This window comes from Entelurus aequoreus, linkage group LG07 (assembly GCF_033978785.1).
Source record: "Entelurus aequoreus isolate RoL-2023_Sb linkage group LG07, RoL_Eaeq_v1.1, whole genome shotgun sequence".
In the NCBI taxonomy this organism is placed as follows: domain Eukaryota; kingdom Metazoa; phylum Chordata; class Actinopteri; order Syngnathiformes; family Syngnathidae; genus Entelurus; species Entelurus aequoreus.
Genome location: NC_084737.1, coordinates 51,714,700 through 51,733,596, shown reverse-complemented (window position 1 = coordinate 51,733,596; position 18,897 = coordinate 51,714,700). Strand labels below are relative to the sequence as shown.

The window sequence follows — 18,897 nt, the reverse complement described above, 5'->3', positions numbered from 1 at the left end:
TTTAGGGCTATATAAATAAACATTGATTGATTGATTGATTGATTGATTTATTTATTTTATTGATTAAGTACAGTGGCCATGTGGATTGTGTTGCAGTCACTGCACGTCTTGGAACCCCGTGTAGTCCATCGATGGGAATGTTGTCCTAATCTTATGTACTACACAAGCTGGTAGTACCACCCTTATCTCCTTTCCCAGATATCCCCAGCAGAAGCGGACAAACTGTTGATAGGCTGTGTGTCGTCTCCGCCTGCAAGTACAAAATAGTTGTTAGCAAATGATGGCAGCTGTTATTATCCGGACATGGATACACAGTGACTCACTGTTCTCTGAGATGCAAAAGACATTGTCATGCATTCTATTCATTTGTCATTTACTGTTGCAGTAAATTGTAAATATCATTGACATCTACGGTTTTATGTATGTAATACTTCTATGATATATAATGTAATGTACATTGTAGCACAGTACATTTCACAGAATAAGAATAAGATAAGAAAGTGCTCATTCTGACTTATCTTCCAAAGGTTGATATAATTATTTAAACTTATTAGTGCCTCACTCATTTTGCTGTTGCTGCAGCACGCCATATTGCTGTTGGTAGGCGTAATACGCTGTCTGCAGCACCCATTCATCCAGACACACAGATGGAAAGCCAGGGTGGTCTATGATGCACGTCTCCACCCTCTTCTCCTCCATCGTTCTGGCCACTGCATCTAGCTCACGACAGCAGACACACTCAGCCACTGTCTCCATGTTCACACAGTTGTGACATGTACACCTGGAAATAGAAATATTCATAATATTTGTAAATCAATTCTTATTATGGACACCTGCAATCTGCAAACATGTGGAATAATTAATATTATCATTGTCTTGTTGTGGATCTTATTAATCTACATGCATATTTTTAGTATTGCCGGTATATGGAGCTGTGGCCCATAGAAATAATGGGTAATTAATTAGGTTTGACATTGTGTCAATGATAGATACTTAGTCTATAGATAGGCCTGGGGTGTAATTTGTAACACTAACAGTAACAGTGCAAGACTAGGCCACAGGCTAAAACTAGTCTATAAATAAATAACATGTTACCATTCTGTATTCTGAAGGCGATCTATGTCGTGTGCTACTCCAGCATTGTGTCAATGATAGATACTTGGTCTATAGATAGGCCTGGGGTGTAAGTTGTAACACTAACAGTAACAGTGCAAGACTAGGCCACAAGCTAAAACTAGTCTATAAATAAATAACATTTTACCATTCTGTATTCTGAAGGCGATCTATGTCGTGTGCTCCTCCAGCATCAATAGCAGCAGCGTCCTCCTGACAGTCTTTGTCAGCTTCGGGTTCAAAGCGGTATGGCTCTATCCCTCTCACAGCTTCTGAATCGCTTCCAATCCCCACTAGTTCTTCACTTGCACTTTCCTCATCCAAAAATCTTTCATCCTCGCTCAAATTAATGAGGAAATCGTCGCTATCTCGGTCGGAATCGCTCTCACTTCTGGCGGCCATCATTGAAAACAATAGGAAAGACCCAGCAGCCCCAGCTCTTGTGACGTCACGCTACTTCCGGTAGGGGCAAGGCTTTTTTTTACCAGAGACCAAAAGTTGCAAACTTTATCGACTTTGTTCTATACTAAATCCTTTCAGCAAAAATATGGCAATATCGCAAAATGATCAAGTATGACACATAGAATGGATCTGCTATTCCCGTTTAAATAAACAAAATTCATTTCAGTAGGCCTTTAAGACCCATCTAACGTCAACTAAAGCAAGTGAAATGACTGAATTTTGTAACAAATTGCTACAATTTTTGTTTTATCTTTAAAAATGTGTGTTTTATAGAGGGCTTATCTGGGTATCCATAGTTTTGTTTTAGTACTTACTAATAATTGTATTTTTCTTAAGGCACAGACCAGGAGTGGCAACCATAAATCATGAAGCATTTATTATAATGTCAATAAAGCTTTTTGTAATATTTTAACCTAATCCCTGATTATGGCAGGCTACACTCAAAAAAATGTATATATATATACAAAAAAATTATATATATATATAGATTTACAAGTACTAATAATATGCACAAGAGGCAGCAGAGAAAAACAACACTAAAACACTCTACAGGATTGTGCGGGAGCTAACCAGCTCCAGGAGCAGCTCCGGGGTGCCAATCAAGAGCAGGGATGGCAGGGCACTCTTAAGCGATGAGGAACAGGAGGCAAGGTGGGTGGAGCACTTCAAAGAGGTTCTCAACCAGCCAACACCTCCCACTCTCTTTCTTTTTGATCGGGAAACATCAGCCCCAACTCTGACAGTCACCTCAGAAGAGATAACCAGGACCGAGGTTGCCCAAGCAATCAATAGCCTCAAGAACAGCAAGGCACCAGGACTCGATGAGGTATCTGCTGAGTTGCTGAAGCACGGTCTAGAGGTGGTCGTGGAGAGCCTCACGCACCTGTTCAATTTGATCTGGCATGTCGAAGAGGTCCCTGCCGACTGGAGACGGTGGGTTATAGTGACGCTGCCAAAGAAGGGAAACCTCGCAGACTGCAACAACTGGCGGGGCATCACACTGCTGTCGATCCCAGGCAAGGTTTTATGTAGTGTGCTGCTCCAACGCCTAAAAGACGAGGTAGATAACATCTTAAGGGAAGAGCAAGCCGGCTTCCGAAAGGGAAGGTCCTGCGCGGAACAGATCTTCACTCTTCGCAACATCATAGAACAGTGCCAAGAACTCTAGACACCCCTCATCATCAATTACATGGATTTCAAAAAAGCCTTCGACAGCATCCACCGGGAATCACTGTGGCAGATCCTCCAGCTATACGGTATACCATCAAAGTACGTCAACATCTTCAGAGCCCTGTACCATAACTCCACCTGTCGAGTGAAAACCACCAACAGGACAACCAACGACTTTGACATTGTGACCGGGGTAAGACAGGGTTGCATCTTGTCTCCCTTACTGTTCATCATTGTCATAGACTTTGTCATGAGGAAGTCTGTCGTCGGAGCAAACCTCGGCATTAAGTGGGGAGGGGGCAGACTGGCAGATCTGGACTTTGCGGACGACTTGGCTCTGCTTAGCCATTCCTACGCTGCACTCCAAAAATTGACCAACAATCTGCATGAGCAAGGGGAAAAAGTCGGCCTACGTATAAGCCAAGAGAAGACCAAGGCCATGACCGTTGCACAAGACCAAAACGTTCCACTGCTCACCGTAGGCGAACAAGGCATAGAGTACGTTGAGAACTTTACGTATCTTGGAAGCAACATCTCAAACACTGGAGACGCAGAAAAGAATGTACAGACCAGAATCGGAAAAGCTGGAGGAGTCTTCCAACGCCTCCGGAATATCTGGTCATCAAAATCTATCAGTACGTCCACAAAGCTGCGCCTCTATATGTCAGTGGTCATCCCTACAGTGACCTATGCCTGTGAGACATGGATGAAGACATCAACCATTACAAACAAGCTGGATGTCTTCCACCGACGGTGCCTCAGATACATCTTGAGGATCTCATGGAGAGACCACATCACCAATGAAGAGGTGATGAGAAGGGCAGGGGTAGCACCATTGTCTGACATAGTCTCTGATATGAGAAGGAGAATGGCTGGACACGTACTCCGACTGCCAAAAGAGAGACCGGCAAGTGTGGCAATGGACTGGGTGCCAGAAGGGGGAAAGAGGAAGAGAGGACGGCCAAAGAAGACGTGGAGACAAACAGCCAAGGAAGACCTGAGAGAGATGGGAGTCAGCTGGCATGGAGCAAGAAGGGTCGCCAGTGACCGGAACAAATGGAGGGGACTCGTCGCCCAATGTTCCAACAGGAATGGGAGGAACTAAGTAAGTCTAAGACTAATAATATATACTGTTTTTATATATATATATATATATATATATATATATATATATATATATATATATATATATATATATATATATATATATATATATATATATATATATATATATTATATATATATATATATCAGTGGTGTGCGGTGAGGTTAATGTCTGGTGAGGCACGACTGCATCATCACAGTCAGATTTACAAACATATGAACCTGCAGTGCAGGTGTACCTAATTTTGTGTCCCTGCGGTCGTTCGCGGCTCCTGCAGCGCCAGCATTGTTGTTTTTGCACTTTTTGGCTTCTTGTTAAGTGACTTTTTTTTGGGTGGATTCGGTCTTGCACGTGGAGGGTTTGGGTGTGGGCTTTGGTTGGTGTGGCGCTCCCGTCGGGCGGTGCATTCTGCGGCGGAGGTGCTTGGCACCAGGAGGCGGGGTTATGAGACGAGCCTCTCACAGTGCGTCTTCGCAGCAGAGTTTTATGATCACTCAGCACAAGAAATACGTTACACACATACAGTTGTTGACAAAATACACTGTACATTATATACCTCAGCTAACTAAACTATGGAAATGTATAATATAATTCATATAGCAATACGGTCTCACTGCACAGCAGGCCAGCAGTTAGCCGAGTGATTGTGCACAATCCATGTTGAGGCACAACGCAGTGACGTGCCTCAACTGAGTAACTGGCTGCTGATCACCGCACCGTCTCTTCTCAGTATTTGAAATGCAAATGTGAAAATAAAAATAAAAATAATCTAAAACTGGTGAAGTTAAATGGAAAATAACTTTAGTATAATCACTGGATACATATAACAATTTAATTTTTTTTTTTTTCTTTTTACATTTTTTTTCTTTCCATGATGGCAGGTGAGGCCGTGCCTCCCCTGCCTCTAGTGACTGCACGCCACTGATATATATATATATATATATATATATATATATATATATATATATATATATATATATATATATATATATAGTAAATGGCCTGTGCTTTGTGCAAAATAGTTTAGTGTTTCCCTTTCATTCATCCATTTTTTTGGTGTGCAAAGCAACTACAAGCTCGTTTGGGGCCTTTATGGTTGTGTGCCCTGCTCAGAAATGTGTTAAAGATGTTATACTCTAGTCTTCAGAAGCTGTATTCGTTTATGTAGTTTTCTTTACACCCTCTAGTCAACTTGCCTCCCTCCCTGTGCCACTGTTGCACCAATATTTTGCTAAATTCTGTTTTGATTTCTCACCTTGCTTTAGTGTGACGACATTGACATCAGGAGGGAGTGCATCCTGAGAAGCCTTGTTATCTACCTCAATGAATATCCAGACACTTTCTTCAAGGAATATCTGGTAAGTTAATATTTTGTGTTACACAGTAGCATGAAATAGTGTTACCCATTCTTATTTACATATATTGTGGTCTTTTGAGCTCAACACTACTTACCGTATTTTTCGGACTATAAGTCGATGTTTTTTTCATAGTTTGGCCGTGGGTGCGACGTATACTCCGGAGCGACTTATGTGTGAAATTATTAACACATTACCGTAAAATATCAAATAATATTATTTATCTCATTCGTGTGAGCGACGAAGAAAATGGCCGCAATCGTCACACACACGTCAGCAATCGTCACTCACACGCCAACCAATACGAATTTGGCGGGGGCGAGTCATGGCAGAAGTGCATTGTAGGCCATGATATGCTAACTGCTATATGCTATACGCTACTGCCAGAGCTATTAAAATGGATCACATCAACAATCGCGGTAACTTATAAAAACTGAGAAGGACTGAACTAAAATGGCACCGAAAAGGAAATCATATACAGGGGTTTAGACTGGATGAACAGTTTGCTCACTTTACCTCCCCATTTTATCTCTGAGTGTGACTACCATCCACACTTCTCGCATCCATTTCTCTCCTCCGTTTCATCACTCAACTCAGGATAAATGGATTGAGTTCGATACAATATTTTGGATTTTTATATATTTTTTTTGAATAGCTAGTACTGTCTCATGTTTTGTTTTTACTTGCTTACATTCAAAAGCTATTTGCTACTAACATCCCATTAATATCAGATTCCTGGTCTGTGAATGTTAAGTTTTTCTTATTCAATTTTGTTTGTTGCCAATTTGATCCACGGTAATTTTGTATTTGCCTTGTTTTCTTTTCTTTACCGAATGCAGCCGAGATAGGCTCCAGCAACCCCAAAAGGGACAAGCGGTAAAAAATGGATGGATGGAACTCTAGTACATTAAGGCTAATGGCTACATTAGCACACTTGCGCAGGACTCAAATGTGTTTTTGCAGTTTCCTTTGTTGCGCTGAGTGTTCATTTTACACCACTTTAAACTATTTTGGAGAACCATTTCTCGTAAAGTTTGCCTCGAGTTATTTAAGAAAAGGTAAAAGTCTTTCTTGGTGTTTTATATCTAAGACTGAGTTCTCTATGCTTTGTATCAAGTCAATTTGACATCTTTGTTAATATAAAACTAAGTTATTGGTGTGTGTTGGTACGCAAATCTGACATCTTTATGTAAAATTGACTTATTGATGTTTTGTTTTCACTCAAATGCATCATTTTTGTTTGTGTTTGCAAGTAACTTTGACATCTTGTGGTGTTATATTCAAGATTGTTGAATTAAGGATCATTGTACATTAAAAAATACCAACCAGGTTTTGTCTGATGTGTTTTTATGGGATCTAGGGTGATTTTTAACTTGCTTAATTTCCAATCAATTTTGAGTTGGGCACATATAAATCAATTTCGCTTAGTAACCAAAATAATTTCATTTTAGCTTTATTTGTTAAAAATGAGTCTGACAAATGTAAATCAATTTCGCTTAGTTAATGCAATAATTTCATTTTGGCTTTATTTGTTAAAAATTAGTTAGACTAACTCATTTTTATTGTATTGCGAGAATGTACGAATTTTGAGTTAGGGCAACATATATTTGTTGGATGGAAATCCTCCCCTCATTTTAATTGAATTCATCCAATGAGTCATTTTTTTGAGTGTATATGTAATATGGAAAATTGTAAATTGGGGATGGCGTGGCGAAGTTGGTAGAGTGGCCGTGCCAGCAATTGGAGGGTAGCTGGTTACTGGGGTTCAATCCCCACCTTCTACCATCCTAGTCACGTCCGTTGTGTCCTTGGGCAAGACACTTCACCCTTGCTCCTGATGGCTGGTGGTTAGCGCCTTGCATGGCAGCTCCTGCCATCAGTGTGTGAATGTGTGTGTGAATGGGTGAATGTGGAAATACTGTCAAAGCGCTTTGAGTACCTTGAAGGTAGAAAAGCGCTATACAAGTATAACCCAATTATCATTTAACAAGAAAAGCCCAATGTGCTTAATGCCCTTTAATTTATATTTTAACCTTCTAAAATTGTTCTTTGAGTGCAATAGGAAACATATAAACTTAGACTTAGACTTCCTTTTTATTGTCATTCAAATTTGAACTTTACAGTACAGATAAGAATGCAAATTTGTTGCATTAGCTCATGGTAGTGCAGGTAGTGCAACATATGTTTATTGTATTGTAAGATTCTCTGTTAAAATAAAGCCAATATTGAAATTTTTTGTAGTTTCCTTTATTTTGAAAAGTATCAATATACATTTTGGTACCAGTACCAGATCAAGGGCTGCCAATTATGGCCAAAGTAATAATTAAGATACTTGTTATCAATATTGAAATCATTATTACTGATTGTTAGGTAAAGCAGTGTTGGGTTGTTAACGTAGTACCATTGTGTAATTTGTAATGTCTAATAAAAAGACTATAGATAAACGTTATTCATATATCTAAAGACAAATATTAGTTTTTTATATTCTTTAATAATATCAACTTGTCAGCTTTTTGTCATTACATGATGCCTTTATCTTTATTTTTACATTTTGATAGAGGTAGGTTTTTAAAAAAATTATTGTTATTCATTTAGTTATCTACATTTATATGTACATGTAGATGCTGTATCGGGACAGATCCATTAAGAGTTTGAGCAGAAATATGTCGTATAAGAATTAACTATACACAATAAAAGATTAACAAAATGATGTGTCACATGGATGTTTATTGAAGTAATACCTTTGTGACATGAAAAAACACAAGTAATGTAAACAAATATAGCCTTTACTTTTTTATTTCAAAATAAAACCAAAGCAGTTTGGCTAATGGAAGATGAAGTCTAATAAACAAGCTTTGTTCTTCTCCAACGCCTCCTTGTGGTTCAGATCAACAGTTTGGCCAACAAAAGAAAACCAGGAGTGACATGTCTCCCATCGAATACACAATCTTCACAGCCTGCGTTCAATTCGATGAGATGACAAAACATTTTAGCTAGTACTGATGTTATTTGAACACTGATACAGTTTGCAGTTAAATAAAGGATGAGTGAACATCCCAGTAAACAAACTAAAGACTTTATAAACAAGTTGTGACAACGTTTACGACACATCACCTGCTACATATTTCCTCACCTCATTAACTCTCAGTCACAGCAGCGGATGGAAGCAGTATTGAGCAAATTAAAGCAACATCAAAAAGTTTTTCACTTTCGCAGTATACTTTTAGTGTGGGGACAAGTGCGTCCGTCTCCAATATTGTCCACACTTGTCGCCGTCTAACAGCAGCCCGCTCTTAAATGCACGCCGAGAAGCGAGGGAAAAATTCCGTTAAACCAAGCGCTTGGCTCCGTTTACTCCGAGGGGAAATCTCCGGAGCAAAGTCCGTGTCGCTAGTCCGCCATGGTTATCAAGCCAAACGACGCTAGTGTGCATACGCCTGACTTCTTGTTGCCTAAAATGCATTAATAAAGGATGTTTTTCGGTAATTAAAAAATTAGACGGTATTACTAACTGTCTGAAATGTTATCACAAATGATCATTATACCGTTTACTGTTACATCCCTCGTCCATTAACAGGTAAAACTTCAAGGGCGGTGTCGGTATAGTTCTTGTCGCGCAAGCTGGTCAATTTTTTTAGGGCATTACGGAAAATAACAAGGGCAGTCGCGGCAATTGCCGCGGTTGTCGTGATTAAATACGAGCCCTGTATATGTATATATATATATATATATATATATATATATATATATATATATATATATATATATATATATATATATATATAGATGAGGCGGATTGGCAACACTAAATTGGCCCTAGTGAATGAATGTAAGTGTTAATGTTGTCTATCTGTGTTGGCCCTGTGATGAGGTGGCGACTTGTCCAGGGTGTACCCCGCATTCCGCCCGTGTGCAGCTGAGACAGGCTCAGCACCCCTCGCGAACCCGTAAGGGGACAAGTGGTAGAAAATGGATAGATGGATATAAATGTCTTTTTCAGCACGAACAAGTCCTCATTTAATACAACTGTAAACCTTTATCCAAATAATGACTTGTCAAATAAAGACTCATTAAGCCGTTGCCACTTCAGATTCACTGTTTAATATTTATCTATCAGTGTGACTAGCTGCATTTTCATTACCCCTAGAAGTGAGCAAAACCTAAATATCGCAATAAGAAACTGGTAATGAAAACACCATTATTTTTTAAAAACCTCTTAAATATCGCTAAAACATTTTTGCGCTCTCATGAGGTGCCTTTTGAGACGTTTCGATATTGAAGTTTTTTGCAAAAGGATGACGGAAACACTTTTTTCCCATTTAGACGGCCCCTAAACACCGAACCGGTGGGGCGCTATTGCAGGAAAACTAGGCCAAACGGGTTATCATGGCCTTGCTTCGATCAGTCGGCCGGGGTCGAGCGAGGCGGCATTACTGCAACGGGTCCCTTATCCACAATAGAGGCCGACCCGCAGGCTTGGAGAGACCCACATGCCCGAACAAATGTCAAGGGGGCCGTAAAAACGTTGCCCTTCAGCGATCACCCGCTGCCTTTGTCTTCTATTGACATTACGGCAACAGCATTGGCTGCAATATCTTCGGCGTGGCTCGGTTGGTAGAGCAGCCATGCCAGCAACTTGACAGCTCCAGGTTTGATACCCGCTTCCGCCATCCTATTCACTGCCGTTGTGTTCTTGGGCAATATACTTTACCCACCCGCTCCAAGTGCCACCAATACTGGTTTAAATGTAACTTAGATAATGACTATGTAAAGCGCTTTGAGTCAGTAGAGAAAAGCGCTATATAAATATAATTCACTTCACTTCCTCAATGTGGAGTCTCGCGGGATGAAATTTTACGAGAATTATGGCTCATGACGCAAAAACACCCTTTAATGGAAATACCTACAAATTGCAAATGTACTCACTCGAAATTTTTGAAATATCGCTATTATTTTGCGAAAAAACTGCAATGGAAATTCAGCAATTGAGGCAAAAATGTACAATCTCCAGCGGCCTAGTTTACACCATTCCCTTCCAGGAGGTACAATCAATTTATCCACAAAAGCGACTCATCTTTCACATTTCACTGTTGAATATTCCGTTTTACTCCGGAAACCGACAAGCGCCAAATCCATCAGGACAAATCTGTGCATCGAAATTTGATGACGCCATCTAATATCAGCGCTCATGTTCGCTGTGTCTGGTTTGCCGTGGTTGTAACTTAATTACAGCATCAATATTGAGTACATTTGATAAAATCATTGAGCGTGTGGCGCTCTCGCCTGCTGGGCGCAAAAAGAGATGCTGTCCTGATAAATCTGAGCAGTCCGTGAGCGCAAAAAAGGTCGACAGTGCGGTGGGAAAATTATATTTATTGCCTGTGTACATAATGTACAGGATACGTTTGTAGCCACTACTCTTTTGAATGATGAACTGTTTACTCTGGAGCCAACGGTAGGGGGGAGGTGGGCTCGCCGTGGAGTTTACAGTTACGGTAGCACAATTAGCCCCGAACGGGCTAACATCACGACTAACGTGTTACTTGTACGATTCGCCCAGCGACTCTCTGTCGGAGTATCAGCGCTGTGGTCCAGTGCACCACAGTTTTTTGTATTGTCGCTCGGTCCTTCGGCAAAGTGCTTAAGAAGCTACCATACCGCTCGTCTTCCCCGCCCGGACTGTTTACAGCTGCGCCGGGGCGGGAGCGAGCAGGCGGGCGAGTGTGGGAGGCAGGGAAGAAGAGCGTGTTCGGGTGTTGTGGAAAAGCGGCAAAATGTTTCTCTGCTTGCATCACACAAGTGACGTCAATGCATACTTGCCGACCTTGAGACCTCTGAATTCAGGAGATGGGGGGGTTTGAAGGGTGTGTGTGGGGGGGGGGGGGGGGGGGGGGGGAGTGGGGGAGTTGAGGTGGGCGGGGTTGGGGGTAGCGGGGGTGTTTTTGTAGCCCGAAGAGTTAGGGCTGCAAAGGATTCTGGGTATTTGTTCTGTTGTGTTTATGTTATGGTGCTGATGTTCTCCCGAAATGTGTTTGTCATTCTTGTTTGGTGTGGGTTCACAGTGTGGCGCATATTTGTAACAGTGTTAAAGTTGTTTATACGAACACCTTCAGTCAGACCTGTATGGCTGTTGACCAAGTATGTCTTGCAGTCACTTGTGTGTGCCTGGAGAAGCCGCATACAACATGTGACTGGGCCTAGACGCTGTTTGTATTGAGAAAAGGACTGCACGATGACAGGTTCTAGAGGACACTAAAGGCAGTGCCATCACGGCATGCCCTCAATATTGTCGAGAGCCACATACCACACCGTGATTGGTAAATTCCTTCAGCTCTGCACACAACGCTGTCAAGCGGCATTCATTTAAAACTCGCGGGCCGCACTAACATTAAACTTTCATATTAAGGGGGGTGTCGCAAAATAACGTATCACGGGCCACAATTGGCCCCCGGGCCGCGTGTTAGAGACCCCTGCCATACAGTATATCAATCATCAATCAATGTTTATTCATATAGCCCTAAATCACAGTAAAGAATTAGTCTGTTTTTGCAAAGTGATGTTTTTTGGAGTTATTTGTTTTTGCTGCTAAATTTGTACACAATTATCAAAACTTCATTTAAGTAATAAACTTGCATTTTTCAAATTGAGACTATTTTTGTAGTTGGAAACAACAATTCAATTGCAACCCACATCAGCAGGATAGCTGCTTCATGAAAAGCTCAACAAAAAAACAATGATTTATTTCAAACGAAAACATTGGAGGTATCCGTTTTTGCGTCTGAACTCAAAACTTTGTAATTCCAGAAGTTATAAGCAGAAGGGGAAATAGTACATTGATAGGTCTGAGGAGGGTGGGAAAAAAAAATCAAATCACCAAGGAAATAAATAGCTGACGAGGTGTCTAAAAAAGATGAAGAGATTGTCTAGTGAGCAGGTTTGTTCCAATTTCGATTGAGTTAACCATAAACGCCAAACAGAGCACAGCAGCCATGCTGATCAGCAACAGTTGGGCAGGTGGTACCGGAATTTCAAAGGGAGTGCGCCAACTGCGTCAACCAGAAATTTTACGTCACTTGATTACACATTCCCCCTCGATCTCATGTACGTCCTCAGACATGGACCAGGCTGGCAGCGGATAACTGGCTTACTGGAGTGAGTAGGAAGTAACTATTCGTCCTTGTTAAAGGGCAAATGATAAGGCTGTACTCATGCCATGAAATAAAGTTTGGATGCTCTTTAGTGGAGGATGACCGAGTTTTGTCTCTCAGGTGTATTTCTTGTGCGGCCGGAACGTTGCAATGGCGGTTCAATATCAGGGTTTAACGGTCCTGATTCATCAATGGATAAGTCATCAACGGAAGGTTTGAGATTATCAGATTCAGGAGAATGGGTCTCCTCAGCTCTGGAGTTCTCAACTGATGTAATTTGTTCAGGTCCGCTCCCTGGGAAGCTTGAGGTTCCTCTTCCACAGGCCCAGGGTTGTCTTTAGTGGGAAATGACGACGACTGTGCAGGGATAGCAGGCTGATTTATGGTTGGAACAGGCTGAGCAGTGGGTATTGTTGTGAAAGTCATAGGTTCAATTGTGTATGGAACGTGCAAACGTATGGTAAGTCAATCTCTTGATGAATCTATCTCACTATTGTCAAGTACAGCAGCAGGCACATGTACAGTTCTCTTCTGCTTGTGAGGTAGTAGTTCCTTTAACGGAGAAGGTAGGTAGCCTCTTGGCAGCAGGAGATTTCTGTGCAGTGTTCTCAATGGCTTCTCTTGGTCCTCTGGTCTTACTGTGTACATAGCAAGATTGTTTGTGCAGTTATATTCATGCACTAAAGGTTTTACAAAATATTTCCAATGAGTTTTTTCCTGTTGAGTCAGTATTTCTAACATGTCCAATAATGTTCAGTTGTAACGTTTAACAGAATTTTCTTTTGAGTGATAGAGAATGTTTTTATTATCTTGTTGAGGCCTATTATGTATTTCATAAAGCTCTTGGATGTTTAAGGACTCTAAAGGCTGAGGCCTTAAAGCAGCTGCACCACAAGTAAGAAATCCATACACATCAGCTTCAAAAGGCGCAACGTTTTTGATGTTAACAAGAGGTGCAGCATACTCAGGTAATTAGGCCCAATACACCCCCTCACTCGCTACCACTAGCCCTCACTCACTACCACTAGTCCTCACCCACACCCACTACACCCTTGAAATGAAGAAAAAAAAGGTAGAGCTTTGTGAACTTCCCTAGGAATTGGGACACCATTTTCTACGTCACTGCATAGTTTACGTTCGGGCACGTACGCACCTTCATAAATATGTTTGCACATACGTCCTACCTAGAAATGTACCGACACCGATCTTTTGATACCAAAATGTTTATCGTTATGTATTTCAATACTTTTTGATGCTTTTCAAAATAAACAAACACAAAAAATTTCATTATTGGCTTCATTTTAACAGAACATGTATGATAAAATTGATGATTAAACATAGGTGTAACCCAGGCTTGAAAACACCATATGCCTGGAGTTGAAATAATTCATTTGAGTTAAAATAATTCATTTAGTAACGATACATTAATTTCAGTTAAATAACTAAGTGTTAAAACAGGTACAAACTAATCTGCACTTTACGTTATTCATTTATATTTTCAACCTGCTCTACAAATTGTTAAAATAGTAAACACACAATATACATAGAAATGTTGACACAAACATTGTGTCTTAACAGAAATTGCAGAGGTAAAAATTACCTGTCTCCATGATTGTCACCTCTAGAGGGCAATCAGCGAGCCTGTGAGCCCTTCCGTGTCACTCGTTTTATGACGCAACTTCCTTTAGTGTGGAAGAAGAGAAACTCCCCTTCCGGTTTTGTCGGTCCATGCGTGGCAATGCGAACACACGCGGAGAACCTGTCGATCAATCCTTGGCCATCCACTCGGTAAGGCTTGAAAATAAGCTTGCAATTCGATCCATCCACATTTCTAATGTTGTTATACAACTTTTGATCCGTATATTGTGTTGTTTGAATCTTGTAGAGCAGTGTGACATCCGAGTATAATATTCACTGACTGATATCCTGTGTGCAGTCATTTCACTTGATCAGCGGTGAGTGAATAACAATGATGTGATGTTTTATTTGAGCCATAAGTGTTGGTGATATTTATTTTGTTCATGTTTACAGCACATGCTAGGAACACTGTGATTATTTTTGTTTTACTGAAGTAATAGATTACTGAGTACTTTTGATTTAGTGATTGAAGGGGTAATTTTTAGTGCATCTCTCACCTGTGCTAGCAAGGGAGAGATTTACCACGTTTTAACCTTATATACCTCCAAGTTGCTACACAAAAGTCCATTTTGAGCATTAATGTGAACTTTGTGCAATTAACCTACCTCGTTTAATTGTGAACTTAAAGGTGCATTTAAATAGTATTTGTATTTTTTTATTTGAAGAAGCATTTCATATATTTTTGAATATTTGAACAATTGGAAAAAAGAACTATAATAAGCGCTTAACTTTTATTTTGATTTTTCATATTTTGAAAACAAATACATTGTAAACCAAAGCATTTGAGATACATGATTGGTGATTAATGACATGATTGAGCTAATTAATGCAAGTTAAAAGTATTTAAGCTAATTCATGGTTATTTAAGAACACAGTTGAAACCAGTGTGTGTGAATAATACAAGTTATTGGGTCTTGTCTGATCTATTGTTAGGTCAGGTTTTTTTGATTGGGTGATTCAAATACCATCTTAATTCCCTGGAGCACCTTGTGTGGAGAGGACGACATCGCCCTTCCAGCCCAGGTGGATGAGAGGCTCCGCAGTCTCTCCATCTCCAACACTGATTCCCCCCCATTCCCGAGATCCATCGATCCGATTCCCAGTGCATTCTGGGTGGCGAGCTACCTGAGAATCTGGACACTGTGGTGCAGTGTTGACGTCCCCTCCCCCACGGTCTGTGCGGTAGGACAATACTAATACAGTGCACTGTTAGCTACAGAGAAACGGGCCCCAACGAACTATTTAAACAAACTTTGGGAACTTTGAAAAAAGGGTTTCAATTCTGCCGGCTTTTCTTATTCTTGTTCATTATTTTTCATATCAATCAATCAATCAATCAATCAGCTTTATTGTCCATTCTTACATGTACAAGACACATAAGAACTGAAATTACATTTTCGGCACAATCCCGCTAAGAGCAGACATACGTTACAGGGAGACAAGACGGGACCGCCAACGGATCAGCCTCACTTAGGCGCTCCTCAAAAAGGTGGGAAAAAGGTGACATTGGGGGGAGGGTGGAAGTAAAAAAAATATCAGTCTGAGGCTGGACCCTCAGGAATGGTCCAGACTGAGTCCGAGGAAAAAAAACCTCACATAGCATGGCACACATAAACAAGGTACATTTAATCACAACAAACTCGCAACAAAGTCATCCAACAGGACCTTGGAGGCCAGCAGCTGCTGTTAAGCGCTGCTCAGCCCCCACAACCCCGGAGGAATAAAGCAGTGGTGAAGGCGTTGATTGGGGAAGGGTATATGCGTGCATGTATGCCCAATTAACTTGGGTGAGATGTTGGATTGTCTTTATGGGCCGAGGCCGGCCCCAAGAGTTCAAGAGTTCAAGAGTCCGACCCAGGTGCTTTTGAAGAAAAGGGAAAGGTCAAAAGCGTCCATCTTTGAGGAGTCCTCGGGGGAGTGTTTTCAAACAGCCTGTTCCTCAAGGCCATTCGAGGGAGTCAAATCGTAGATTAAGATGTTGTTGTTTTTTTCTTCGAGCAGTCAAAACAATGACATTCCTGCTCTATATGCTGGCTCTGACAATTCCAATTTATTCTTTCTGTAACATCATCAAGATCGAATCTACCTTGCGATTCAAATCAGCAATCGCTCCAGTCTGTGATCCCACAGCACGACCCATTCCTTCCATTGCGTTGAACAGCCTGTTGGCCCCTTGAGTGGCTGCCATCGTCTTCCGAATTTGACGATACACCAGAGCAATGCCCAGCCCAATCAGCAAATGCCCTGCGATCACAGCTCCAAATAGGTAGATGTCTTCCACGTCCTCGATGGAAAGGACTGAGAGGCACATGATTCTCCAAGTATTCCAGGAATCTCTCACGTACCCCGCAGCAATGGTTCCATCAGGGCAGCCAGGCTCCCCCGAGCCTCTTTTCCTTGTCGAAAAGACTGTGTCAATTGCGTCGAGAGTCCAGTTGATCAAATTCATTTTGATGTTTAGATTTGAGGACAGCTCAAGAAAAGAGGCTTCAAAATAGTTCAAACAAGACAAAAACAAAGAGAGCAAGCAGGGAGGGAAGGAGGGAGCGGAGAGAGATGCGACCGCCCTCACCAGTGGCAAGACAGAAAAGAAAAGATATACTGCAGTTGTTGTAAATTTCTATGTGCACTTTTCAATACATGTTTGGCCATTCAACATTCAAGTTCATCGTTGTCTGTGTCATTGTTGATATGCAACACTGGCTCTTAAAAACACTAGGATCCTTCTGATACTAGTCCAGTTCGATATCTACACCATTGACTACTACTCACCTGTTTCCTCTATTACGAGTTCGTAACTAGGGTTACATAGAGGATGTCTCTTATTGTACCCAAAGAACAATATTATAATTAAAATTAAAATGTGCATTTAACATATGGGCTTTTGTTATTGCACTCAAATAACAGTTTATAATTTGTTTTTACATATTAGATCAACTAACCTGACTCTCGCCAGATCCTTGTAGTTCGCTGAGCTCCACACAAGGATCTGGGGCATCTCAATAGGAGATGTATTTCAGAAGGTGGGGCCTTGTAAAAACAATCATTGTATGTGATTGGATAAACCACTTCTCCGTCATCTTGAATGGCGTGCTACTTCAACCACTCACATCCAAATCAACCCGTGACGCTGATGAGAGCGACGCTAGGAAATCCAAAACAGAACAGCTGACATATTGGATAACGACAGAGCGAAAAGTTATTAAATGCCTTCAAAACCGTTCTCTGTTCATCTTTTAAAGGATTAATATTCAATATATTCGACAGAACAGTTGCAATAGCAGAATCAATGTCAGCACACGACTCCTCGCTGTGTGCCGCCATTGTTGTTTGAATCAAACAGTCGTTTCGGCGCTACGTCATATCTATGAAATCCCGCCCGGCGATCCTGATTGGTTCATTATTTTTTGCTATCTTGAAGGAATTTGTATTACCCTCGAGCCCAGATCCTTGTGTGGAGCTCAGCGAACTACAAGGATCTGGCGAGAGTCAGGTTAGATAAAGCCTGCCATAATTTAGAATTAGGTTGGAATAGAATAGAAAGTTTTATTGACATTGTATTAGATGCTTCAAGACAAATACAATAATTAGTAAACACTGAAAACAAGGCTATAAATACAAAGATAAGACAAGTATCATGTAAAACACACACATGAAAAAGTGGGAATTTGTTACGAAATTCAGTCGAATCACTTCCATTATTTTACATTACATGGGCGGTTTGGACTGCTCTAATAATTTTCAACAAGCCAACCAGCTGTATGTGTGTCCTGTATCTACTCTGTATGTGCACTGAGGAAACTGTTAACTATGTTGCCTGCCACTCTTTAAAATCCTTTTATTATTTAAATGTTTACCTAAATTTGAAGCAACGGTGGTAATGCTGTATTGACACATTTGGCGAGGCATGTTTTAAAGCAGCTTCCGTGTTTAAAGAATCATCTTTATTGACAGTTCTGAAGCCCAAATACCTTCATATTGCCTTTATGCGCCCTTTTTATTAACCTTTAGAATTGTTCTTACTTTGTCATTATTCCTTTGGACGATTATTGTGATTGTATGCGCTCGGTGTGTTGTGATCCGTTGCCCGGATCATGGTTTTCGTCTGTTAGTTTTGACTACCTCAGTTCTGTTTTCTGCACCCCTGGGTTTGTGTTTCAGTTACCATGGGTGCTGATTGGTTTCAGCTGCCTCTGATTTCACCTGCTGCCGGGCACCAATCAGAGGGCTATTTATTCACGTTGCTCGCCCCACACTGTCTGGCTTCCTAGATTGCTACAAGCAACAGTTAACGACGGTTAGTTTTGATGCCTCCCGTGCTATTGGCACATCTTTCTTATTCCCTGTATGATTTAGGAAGAATAAATCATTTCTTACCTGCACGCTGTGTCCGGAGTCCGTCTGCATCTTGGGAGAACGACCTCCGCATCACCATGCGACCCGTTCGGTACAGTAGAAAGCCAGCAGGCTACAGTTCTCTCGCAACGGACGTGGAGGAGGTGGATGAAGAAGGTACGTGACTGGCATTGAAGGCGATGGATGGAGGCGGAGACTCTCCGCTATTCCCCCATGGAGCGCCAGGACTTAATGTGGGGTCCTAACGGTTGGTTGGTCCCCATCAACTCCATCTGGCCTGCGGACGTCATCTCACAGCCAGCCCGGACGCGTCAGCGAAAGCCGAAGTCACCCAACAAGGCTTCGCCTCGCTGTCAGGACGCCCCGCTCCCTCAAACTCCTCTTCCGGACCGAAGAAAGCCTCAAGCAGCCCTGTCATCCTTGCCGCCGATGTTTGGTAATCCAATCCATAATTTTGCCAAACATTTCACCGACTAGGCTGTGAACCAACCGGATATCGCCGCCAATGATGTTACTGCGCCCACTAGTGATGACGTCAGAGAGCAATAAT

At 41.4% G+C, this 18,897-nt stretch overlaps 2 protein-coding genes across 2 annotated transcripts in view; one reads left to right on the top strand and one right to left on the bottom strand.

Moving 5' to 3' along the window:
- LOC133653111 (uncharacterized) overlaps positions 1–14,948 on the top strand; it is a 31,044-nt gene extending 16,096 nt beyond the window's left edge. Inside the window, exons 8-9 of the mRNA XM_062052132.1 lie at positions 5,116–5,208; positions 14,925–14,948. Of these exons, the coding sequence (XP_061908116.1) occupies positions 5,116–5,120 (5 nt within the window). The 3' untranslated portion in view covers positions 5,121–5,208; positions 14,925–14,948. The remainder of the gene's footprint in view (positions 1–5,115; positions 5,209–14,924) is intronic.
- Positions 67–1,516, bottom strand: LOC133653110 (P2X purinoceptor 7-like). Its single transcript, XM_062052128.1, has 3 exons — positions 1,262–1,516; positions 563–781; positions 67–250 (listed from the first exon to the last, which is right to left on the bottom strand). The coding sequence occupies exons 1-3, from the start codon at positions 1,513–1,515 to the stop codon at positions 97–99; spliced, it is 627 nt and encodes a 208-aa protein (XP_061908112.1). The 5' UTR covers position 1,516; the 3' UTR covers positions 67–96.
- Positions 14,949–18,897: the final 3,949 nt, after the last annotated feature.

Excerpts from the sequence above, each read along its gene's own strand:
- LOC133653110 (XM_062052128.1), bottom strand. The coding sequence starts at position 1,515 with ATGGCCGCCAGAAGTGAGAGCGATTCCGACCGAGATAGCGACGATTTC. Across the intron at positions 782-1,261 it reads CGCCTTCAGAATACAGAATG|GTGTACATGTCACAACTGTG; the intron begins GTAAAATGTTAT and ends TTCTATTTCCAG. Across the intron at positions 251-562 it reads CTGCAGCAACAGCAAAATGA|GCGGAGACGACACACAGCCT; the intron begins GTGAGGCACTAA and ends TTGTACTTGCAG.